This window comes from Caenorhabditis briggsae (genome assembly GCF_000004555.2).
Source record: "Caenorhabditis briggsae complete genome, chrII, whole genome shotgun sequence".
NCBI classification, from domain to species: Eukaryota; Metazoa; Nematoda; class Chromadorea; order Rhabditida; family Rhabditidae; genus Caenorhabditis; species Caenorhabditis briggsae.
Window position 1 is genome coordinate 14,915,079 of NC_013486.2, and position 10,884 is coordinate 14,925,962.

General features: G+C 33.7%; 2 protein-coding genes across 2 annotated transcripts in view; both read left to right on the top strand.

Moving 5' to 3' along the window:
- Positions 1-1,183: 1,183 nt before the first annotated feature.
- On the top strand, positions 1,184-4,340 carry CBG21464 (the record flags this gene model as incomplete). The annotated part of the gene is made up of 3 exons (XM_002648970.2): positions 1,184-1,294; positions 2,504-2,728; positions 3,984-4,340. The coding sequence occupies 3 exons, from the start codon at positions 1,184-1,186 to the stop codon at positions 4,338-4,340; spliced, it is 693 nt and encodes a 230-aa protein (XP_002649016.2).
- Positions 4,341-9,161: 4,821 nt separating this feature from the next.
- Positions 9,162-10,884, top strand: part of CBG21465 — a gene marked incomplete at both ends in the record, with an annotated part of 6,576 nt that continues 4,853 nt past the window's right edge. Inside the window, 5 exons of the mRNA XM_002648971.1 lie at positions 9,162-9,247; positions 9,302-9,383; positions 9,703-9,866; positions 10,505-10,616; positions 10,661-10,762. Of these exons, the coding sequence (XP_002649017.1) occupies positions 9,162-9,247; positions 9,302-9,383; positions 9,703-9,866; positions 10,505-10,616; positions 10,661-10,762 (546 nt within the window). The remainder of the gene's footprint in view (positions 9,248-9,301; positions 9,384-9,702; positions 9,867-10,504; positions 10,617-10,660; positions 10,763-10,884) is intronic.

Below are 10,884 nucleotides of genomic sequence, written 5' to 3' on the forward strand. Positions count from 1 at the left end.
CCAACTGGTGGTACCAGTCACTCTCGCTTTCTGTTTTTCCGGTTCTTCGTTTTTTTTTGAATTTGACAAGAAAATTGTGAGAAGGGGCGTTGATTTAGTAGTTGTTTTTTCCTCGTTTCTTGGGGTTTTTCTTCTTTTTTTGGATTCTAGAAAATTCCAAAAATGTTGACTTTTTAGAATCCATTTTTTGACTATTTTCTAGTGATTCTAGGCCTAAAATTAACCGAAAATTCGAAATTTTCAATCAAAAATAGTCCAGAAATTATGAAAATTCCATAAAAAATGACTCTGAAATTTGAGATTTTTTGGCTGAAAATTTCAGATTTTTCAAATTTCTACTTTTTTTGAATTTTTTTCTATTTTTAGTGATTCTAGGCCTAAAATACACCGAAAATTCAAATTTTCGATCAATAATCATCTAGAAAATCAATTTTTGACGAAAAGTTGAATATTCTAGAAATCTGAAAAATTGGAAGAAGATTTCAGATTTTTTGAAAAAAAAATTTTTTTCGATTTTTCTGATTTTCAGTAGCTCTAGACTTAAAATGAGCTGAAAATTCAAATTTTTCGATCAAAATTAGTCTAGAAATCATGAAAATTCCATAAAAAATGACTCTGAAATTTGAGATTTTTTGGCTGAAAATTCCAATATTTCACAAATTTTTTTTTTTGGTTTTTTTCTGATTTTCAGTTGCTCTAGACTTAAAATGAACTGAAAATTCAGATTTTTCGATCAAAATTGATATAGATTTCATGGATTTTTCATTAAAAATGAATCTCAAATTTGGGCTGTTTTGGCTGAAAATTTCAGGTTTTTTCAAAAAAAAAATGTTTCCTAATTTTCCATTTTTGTGCATTTTCAGTGATTTTTAGCTGTTTCAGACAGTTTTTTTCAGTTCCCAGTGGTCCAAAAATGCTTGAAAAATCCAAAAAAAAGAAAACCATGTTTAGACCCCTTAAAGTGCAAAAATGGGCTCTTTTCTCTTCTTTTTTGCTCAAAAAGTGCAAAAAGAGAGAGAGAGAAATGATACATCCTTTGTATATCAAATTTCCCCCATTTTTTGACACTTTTTTTGTCCCAAAAACTGGGAAAAAATTTGATTATATCCCTCCAATTTTTCCGCCCTTTTTTTTGACAATTTTGACCATTGCTCAGCTTAAAAAATCGATTTTCAGCGCGAAAATGTCAATTCCCACGCCACAATATCGTCTACAAGCGATCCGGGCTCACGACATCTATGAGCCAGCCGAGGACACGTTCTTGTTGATTGATGCCATCGAAAAGGATATCAAGGTATGATGTAGGACCAATTTGAGCGCCAATTTCGAATTTCCCGTAAAATTTGGGTCTAGAACCTCGAAACTAGGAGTTTCTAGCGTTATTTTGACATTTTTCGGAATTTTTTGGGTTACTGTAGCTCGAAAAGTACGCAAACACCGAATGACACTAAAACGTCTAGTTTTTGAGTTTCTAGCCTAAAAACGTAAGCCTAAGCTCATTTTTGATGTCAACAACGCGTTAAAATGCTTCTGAAACCCTAAAAACCAAGTTTTTCTGGGTTACTGTAGTTCCAAAAGTACGCAAACACCGAAGGACCGAGTTTTGAGCTGAAAGTTGAGATTTAGACCAAATCAATGCTCGGAAACTTGTTTTTGACATTTAAAAACACATAAAATCCATTTAAATTTGAAAAAATTGAAATCTCCAAAAATTGTGGAAAAAAATCCCGATTTTTGGATATTTTTAACTCAAAATTTTTTTCAGATTTCTCATCAAAAATGAGTCTAGACGCAAAAAACGAGGAGTTTCTAGCTCAATTTAGCCAATTTTAAAGTTTTTTTTGGGTTACTGTGGCTCCAAAAGTACGCAAACACCGAATGCGCCCGAAACCTCTAGTTCTTAAGTTTCTAGACTGGAAACTTAGTTTTGAGCTTATTTTTAGTGTCAATAAAGCGTTAAAAAACCCAGAAAAGCTCGATTTTGACATTTTTCGAAATTTTTTGGGTTACTGTAGCTTCGAAAGTACGCAAACACCGAATGGCGCAATTTCGAGCTAAAATTTGCTATTTTGAGTGAATCGATGCTCAGAAACACGTTTTCGATACTGAAAACTACCAAAAACGCATGGGAAATTCGAAATTTTGAAAAAATCAAAAATCCCAAAAATTGTTTGTTAAAAAATTCCGATTTCTGGACCCTAAGAACTCAAAATTCTCTATTTTCGTTTTCAAATTCAGATTTCTCATCAAAAATGATTCTAGACACAAAAAAACTAGAAATTTCTAGCTCAATTTTGAAAATTCCTCTCATTTTTTGGGTTACGGTGTTTCGAAAAGTACGCAAACACCGAAAATCGATTTTTGAGCAAAAAAGCATCGTTTCTATGGTGAATCGACCATCTTGAGCTTGTTTTCGACGTTAGAAATGCGTAAAAATGTCTTTGAAGTCTGAAAAATCGACTTTCCCGTCCAGATTTCCCCCAAAAATCCCGATTTTTTCCAGGAAATCCGTTCGCGCCAACCAAAACTGGTTCTAGAAATCGGCTGTGGCTCGGGCGTCGTCTCGACGTTCGTCAATCAGGCGTTGGGCGGAAACGTGACGTCGGTGGCGACGGATTTGAATCCGCACGCGTTGGATGTGACACTGGAGACCGCCAAGTTGAACGACATCAAAATCGATGTGGTACGCACGGATTTGTTTGCTGGATTAGAGAATCTGGTTGGAAAGGTGAGAGAAATGAGAGAAATTGGAGAAAATCCCAAAAACATTGGTGAAGAATGAGCAATTTTGAGCAATTCTAGGCAATTTCAACAGAATCCATTTTTTGAATGCCATTTTCCGAGTTCCCCGCTAACTTTCAGCCATTTTAAATGCAAAATTCGAATTTCCCGGCATTGATTTAGTCTAGGCACAAATTTTCAGCCGTCTAGCTTTTATTCGGTGTTTGCGGACTTTTGAAGCTACAGTAACCCAAAAACTCCTAAAAATTCGCAAAATCGAGCCTTTCTGTGTGTTTTAACGCGATTTTGACGTCGAAAACAAGCTTAAAATCGATTTTTCAGTCTAGAAACTCGAAATTTAGAGATTTTCCGCTCATTCGGTGTTTGCGGACTTGTCGAGCTACAGTAACCCGAAAAACCTGAAAAATTTCAAAATTGAGCTAGAAACTTCTAGTTTTTGGTGTTTCCATCCGTTTTTGATTAGAAATCTGAATTTGAAAACGAAAATAGAGAATTTTGAGTTCTTAGGGTCCAGAAATCGGAATTTTTTAACAAACAATTTTCGGGATTTTCGATTTTTTCAAAATTTCGAATTTCCCATGCGTTTTTGGTAGTTGTCAGTATCGAAAACGTGTTTCTGAGCATCGATTCACCCAAAATAGCAAATTTTAGCTCGAAATTGCGCCATTCGGTGTTTGCGTACTTTTGAAGCTACAGTAACCCCAGAAAACCAGAAAATTGGCAAAATCGACATTTTTGTGTATTTTTACGCAATTCTGACGCTGAAAACAAGCTCAAAATCGAATTTTCAGTCTAGAAACTCAATAACTAGAGGTTTCGGAATCATTCGGTGTTTGCGTATTTTCCAAGCTACAGTAACCCAAAAATCCCCGGAAATCGCAAAAATCGAGCTTTTCTGGGTAATTTAACGCAATTCTGACGCTTAAAACAAGCTTAAAATAGAATTTTCAGTCTAGAAACTTAAAAACTGGAGGTTTTCGGCTCGTTCGGTGTTTGCGGACTTTTCGAGCTACAGTAACCCAGAAAAATGGCAAAATTTTCAAAATTGAGCTAGAAACTTCTAGTTTTCAGTGTCTAGATTGGAATTTAGTGGAGAATATAAATATGTTGTTAGTTTTTGGGAAAATTGATCTTAAAGTGCTGAAAATTGGAAATTTTCAGAAAAAAATTTCAAATTTTTTCAAAAAGTCATTCTTATAGTTTCAGGGGTGTTTTAAAGGGTTTTTTAACGGTTTTTGCAGGTTGACGTGCTGCTCTTCAATCCACCGTACGTGCCAACCGAAGAGGAGCCAAAGTCTAACATCGAGTTGACCTACGCGGGCGGTCGAACCGGTCGGTCGACCCTCGACCGTTTGCTGCCACGTGTCCCGGAGTTACTGTCTCCGCGTGGCGTCTTCTATCTCGTCGCCCTCCACTCAAACGACATTCCATCGTTGCTCAAAGAGCACGCCGAGCAAATGACGGCCAGTGTGTCAATGGAGCGCAGATGCGGCATCGAGCATTTATACATTTTGAAATTTGTTAAAAATGACGTTTCCCCTCCCAAAAATTCCATTCCTGATGTTGTTCCCACCGCCCCTCTTGCTGAAAGTGAATAAATTTGATTCTCAATTTTGAAAAGTCTTTTTTCGGGTTTCAGAGCATTTTTTCCCGAATTTTGACAGAAAAATTGGATTCAGCGCGAAAAACTAGTCTAGAACACATTTTTTTGAGCTAAAAATTCTCTTCAGATCTCATCCGGTGTTTGCGGACTTTTGGAGCTACAGTAACCTGGAAAAACTTTGAAAAATGCACATTTTTGGATTTTAGGTTGATTTTTCAGCATTTTTGATATTCAAATTCGAGGTTCTCATTGCTTATTTAGTCTAGACACAAATTTTCAACTCGAAATCGCGTCATTCGGTGTTTGCGGACTTTTGGAGCGACAGTAATCCTGGAAATTGTCAAAAATTGCTTTTTTTTGGGTTTTTGGAGACATTTTGACGTGTTTTTGACACTGAGAATGAGCTTAAAATCGAATTTTCAGCCCGGAAAGTGAAAAACTAGTGATTTCGGGCGCATTCGGTGTTTGCGTACTTTTCCAGCTACAGTAACCCGAAAACCTGAAAAATTCCAAATTTTGAAAATCAAGCTAGAAACTTCTGGTTTTTTGGGTTCAAACCAAAATTTTGTGAAGAATTCGAATATGTTGTTACCTTTAGACAAAATTTGAAAGAATCGAATTTGAGAAAAGTTGTGATCGATTTTCAGAAAAATCTGAAATTTTGGAGCTACAGTAATCCTGGGAAACTTTGAAAATTGGATCTTTTACATCACTTTTGACGTTAAATTCGAGTTTCTCGATGGTCATTGAGTCTACACACTATTTTCCAGCCCTCTAGCTCTCATTTGGTGTTTGCGTACTTTTCGTGCTACAGTAATCTGAAATATTGCGAAATGTCGATTTTTGGGGGCTTCTGAGACATTTTGACGCGATTTTGACATCAAAAATGAGCTGAGAAACACAATTTGAGTCTAGAAACTCAAAAACTAGAAGTTTTGGGCTCATTCGGTGTTTGCGGACTTGTCGAGCTACAGTAACCCGAAAAACCTGAAAAATTTCAAAATTGAGCTAGAAACTCTAGTTTTTTGTGTTTCCATCCGTTTTTGATTAGAAATCTGAATTTGAAAACGAAAATTGAGAATTTTGAGTTCTTAGAGTCCAGAAATCGGAATTTTTTAACAAACAATTTTTTGGATTTTCGATTTTTTCAAAATTTCGAATTTCCCATGCGTTTTTGGTAGTTTTCAGTATCGAAAACGTGTTTCTGAGCATCGATTCACCCAAAATAGCAAATCCATTCGGTGTTTGCGGACTTTTCGAGCTACAGTAACCCCAGAAAACCAAACAGAAAGAAAACATATTTTTCCAGAAAACAAAAAATGAGTAAGGTGTGGTTTTCTTCGCCTTTTCTCTGCCAATGAACACTTTTTTCTTTTAGATGATCAAAATTTTAGATTTCTGAGCAAATATTTGATTTTTACTCTTATATTTTCCGCGCGGAAGAAGAAAAAGTTGTCTGTGTATCTCTATTTTGTTGACTTTTCTCTCCGGAAAACTGGTAGATTTCTGACAGGTTTCTTGGATGATTTTTGGGGTCAAGTAAACATTTTTGGAGGTATAAAATGGGAAATTTTGGGATTTATTTGGTTTTTTTTCAAAAAAAAAAATGGAACAATTTGAGTTTTTCCTTTTTCTGAATTTTTAGAATTTTGGAACGTTTCAATTTTCAAAACTTTTTCTAATCTTTGAACTTTCTGGATTTTTTGAATTTTCTCAAAATTCCGAATCCTGAATTTCTGAATTTCTGAATTTCTGAATTTCAGAATTTCAGAATTTTTGAATTTCAGAATTTCAGAATTTTTGAATTTCAGAATTTCTGAATTTCTGAATTTCTGAATTTCTGAATTTCTGAATTTCTGAATTTCAGAATTTCTGATTTTCTGAATTTCAGAATTTCTGAATTTCTGAATTTCTGAATTTCTGAATTTCTGAATTTCTGAATTTCTGAATTTCTGAATTTCTGAATTTTCAAGTAAAAAAATTTAAAATTCAAAATTCAATTTTCAGAATTTTCGGAATTTTCGAATTTTCCATTTTTACGAAATTCATAATTTTCGAATTTTAAGAGTTTCCGGAATTTCAGACTTTTTGGAACTTTTGGCATTCTCGCAGTTCCTTCCCAAATCTACCGTAACCAACTTCTTGAGAATCTTAACATCACAAAACCCAAAAAATGAAAATTCCAAAAATCCGAATTTTCGAAAATTTCGATTTTGTTTCAATATTTCCTATAAAACTTTTCAAGACAAAAATTTTATAAAACTGATTTCTCTCTACCTGATTTCTCAAAAAGTGAATCATTCAACTGTTAAGCTTAACACAAGCTTATCAGTGATAATTGTCTCAAGGGCGAGAAAAGCGTTTGTTTTTTTGGCCTTAAAAACCTGTTCATCTCTATGTTTTATCAATGAAAAAGGCGAGAAAATGAGTGTTGTGTAATAGTAGATCTAGTAGTACTTTTCTTCTTCTTCCACTCTTTTTATTTTATGATCGGAAGCTTAAACTTTTTTCTTGTATTACACACAGTTTTTACAGTCGTTTAGTTAGCTGGAAAACGTTTTTTGCAACAGTTTTCGTTTTTGCAACAAAATTCAAGAAAATAAACGGATTTTTTCTCAGAAAAATGATGATATCTAGGTGATATTTGAGAAGAAAAATGAATGAGGTAAGAGAGAAAAAAGGAAGCAAAAATATTTTGAAATCAAAAATCAAAATTTCGAAAAATTCTGGAAATTCAGAAATTCAGAAATTCAGAAATTCAGAAATTCAGAAATTCAAAAATTCAGAAATTCAGAAATTCAGAAATTCAGAAATTCAGAAATTCAGAAATTCAGAAATTCAGAAATTCAGAAATTTTTTTTGCAACAGTTTTCGTTTTTTGAGTCTAAAACCCTTCGAAATTAATTCGAAAACTCGAAAAATCAAATTTCTAACATGTATTTTTTTTTAATTTCTGAAAAAACTGTTTTTTTGAAAAAATTTTTTAAAGGAGGCCAGACATGAAAAATTTCAAAGTTCTAGTTTTTTTTTATATATGACACAGTACAGTCAGAAAATATGTATGGCCATCCAACCATAACTCCATTTTGCCATACAAGCGAGAACGCGAACGTTCTTCCAAGCGGCGACACACTCCTCGTTTCATAAATGTTTTAGCGGCAGAAGCCGACAACTCCTGTGTGGTGTAGAGGTGAGCGCGCTTGTCTATCGGTCGCGCATCGCGGGTTCGATTCCCATCTGTCCTTTTTTGTTTTTTTTTCTGTTTTCAAGCGGCGACATCATTGAATGACAGAATATCGACAAAAAGTATGAAATTATCGCCTAACATTGAAGAAATCTAGTGTGTACTAAAAAAAAATAAATGCTCGTCAAGTAGCGCGCATTGGGTCGCAATCGCACGACTTTCCGTCAGAATACATGATCTCGCCCCAAGAAAACCCCGTTGACTTTCGTGTCTGGCCTCCTTTAATCAATTGTTGATGATTGATGATTTGTAGTACGTTCGAACCTATTATCGTCCCATAAAATTGTTGTAAACAAAAAAGTCATAAGACTTCAAATATAACAATTTCAAAAACTTCTTTTTTTCAAGTTTTCAGAATTTCAAGTATTTTTTGGTTTAAATTCGCCGTTTTCAGTCCTTAAAAATTTGAAAAATCCTGTAACCTTTCAAAATTTCCTTATTTCAAAGTTTAAAAAAATTCTGAAATTTTAACTTGCAATTCTAGAAAAATAGTTCTGAAAATTCTAAAAGTTTTACTTTTTTAAAATCTAACAGAAATAAGTGAAATGGAGAAATTTTAATAATGATTAATTGTTTTGCATCTGTTGAAAATTTTGAAACTTAGATTTTATAATCCCATTGCGAGTTTCTAAAGATTAAGAGACTTTTCGGAATAAACAAAATTTAACAAAAGAGAAATAGAGAGTATACAAGTTTGGAGAGACGCAGAGAAATTTATAAACATGTGGTCCCTTCTATATTTCTAATTGCTCACAGATGGAACAAGAAGGATTCGAATTTCGGAGAAGTGAAGAATAGATTTTTGCGAATTTTGGAACATTTTGAACTTTGAATTTCTAGTAAATTTCAGAATTTCCAAGAAATATGATTTTTCTGAATATCCTATTTTTCGATTTTTCGAAGTTTCAGAGAAGAAATTCAAAAAATACAGCATTTTTTATTTCTGAATTTCTGAATTTCTGAATTTCTGAATTTTTGAATTTCTGGATTTCTGATTTTCTGAATTTCTGAATTTCTGAATTTTTGAATTTCTGGATTTCTGAATTTCTGAATTTCTGAATTTCTGAATTTCTGAATTTCTGAATTTCTGAATTTCTGAATTTCTGAATTTCTGAATTTCTGAATTTAAGAATTTCCAGAATTTTTCGAAATTTTGATTTTTGATTTCAAAATATTTTTGCCTCGTTCCTTCTCTCTTACCTCATTCATTTTTCTTCTCAAATATCACCTAGATATCATCATTTTTCTGAGAAAAAATCCGTTTTTTTTCTTGAATTTTTTGGTTTCAAATTTCAGAAGAAAGAAGTTTTTTGTTTTTAAAAATTTTCGAAAAATTTCAAAATTTTGACTTAAAACTTTTTTCCGAATTTTAATGGTTTTCAAGCTTGATTAGGGTAATTCAGACTAACAATTTTGAATTTTGCAGTTTTAGATCTTTCAAATAAGACCAAATATGAATTATTTTCAGATTTTTTGAAATTTTTCAAAAAAAAAATATTCCAAAAAATTATTTTTTTTAATTTCAGATTTACTGAAAATCTCAATTTTCTGAAATTTTCAAATTTCAGAAGCATGTGGCTCCTCTACTTGGCCATCTTTGGGACTGGTGCCATATGGTGCCAAGTCAATGCTGCTGAAAAACAGGCCGATTATAGTGGGTGAGTCTACAGTAATCCCTGGATTACTGTACTTTTTGAATTTGCAATTTCCAGATACACACTCTATCGATTCAAAGTCGATACAACATCAAATTCAATGGAAAAGCTGGAAAGTTACGATATGGAATTGGATACGGTAGGTGAAAAAGTTTCAAAAATTTGAAAATCTACCGTAACCTTGTGGATTTTCAAATTTTCGGAAAATAAATTGCGGATTTGAACTTGTCACAATTAGAGTTTCCAAATGAGTACAAACAAGCCAGGGAAGCTTGAAATTTGATTTTTAGGCTTTTCAGGCCGGCCCGAATCGGCCGAAAATGAAAGTTGTCCAATATAGGTCATGACTATATTCGTTTTAAAGCTCTTAACGTCACAAATTCAAATCTAATAAATTTTTCATAACTTTTGAAATCTAAACAGGTTACGGTAGAAAAACTAAACAAAAAAGATTTCAGACCACCCAAACCGCGCGTCTACTAATTGATATTTGGGCGGAGCCATCGAAACAGAACCCATATGCTGATGTGCTGGTTGCTCCAGAATTTTTGACAAAATTCCGGTCACTTTTGACTTCGGCGGAAATTTCGACACTAAAAGTGCTCGAAGGGGATATTCAAAGGTAATTTTTGAAAGTTTCTAGATTTTTTCGAAGTTTTTTAAGTTTTCATGCTAAAATTTTTGAATTTCCCGCAAAATTTGGGCCTAGGTGCAAAAGACTAGAAGTTTCTATCTCAGTTTTGAAGATTTTTGGAATTTTTCGGGTTACTGTAGCTCCAAAAGTACGCAAACACCGAATAGCTCCGATAAAGTTGAAAATTTGCAGCTAGACTAATTTGATAGCCCCAAATAATGATTCAGCATTGAAAACGGCTCAAACCTACGTCGAATTTAGGAAAATCTCACTTTTCCATACATTTTGGGTTACTGTAGATAGAAATGTACGCAAAAACCATGGCGGACCATATCGTAAGCAATTTATTTGAATTTTCCGCAAAAAGTTGGTCCGGAAGCAAAAGACTAGAAGTTTCTAGCTCAATTTTGAAAAATTTCGAAAATTTTTGGGTTACTGTGGCTCCAAAAGTACGCAAACACCGAATAGCCCCGATCGAGCTGAAAATTTTAGATTAGACTAATTCGAGCGCGGGAAATTCGAATTCGATGTTTAAAACGCGATAAAATTTGTCTGAAAGGTAGAAAATTGAAAGTTTTTGAAGCTTGCTATAGATTACTGTAGTCCGCAAACACTAAAATTTTCAGCCAAATCAACGCAGAGCGTCGTGCGATGATACACAACGCGATTAGAAGACGAAAAAGAGCCCTGAAAACTTGGTCCGATTTTGATGCCAATGTTTATCACTCTTATGAAGAGGTACTGTAGAAAAAATGTTTTCGGGTTACTGTGCTTTTTTTCAGATGACCGAATTCATGAGATTGCTGTCTGAACAAAAACCGGATATGGTGGAAATGATCAAGGTGGCCACTTCGTCAGAGGGAAGATCGATTTATGGAGTAAAAGTAGGTGAAATTCCAGAAAAATCAGATTTTCAGGATGTCACAGCTGAAATTTTCAAAATTTGACATCAAAATCGAGCTCTACGTGCTTTTTTACCTCTAGAAATTAATTTTGAGCAAGTTTG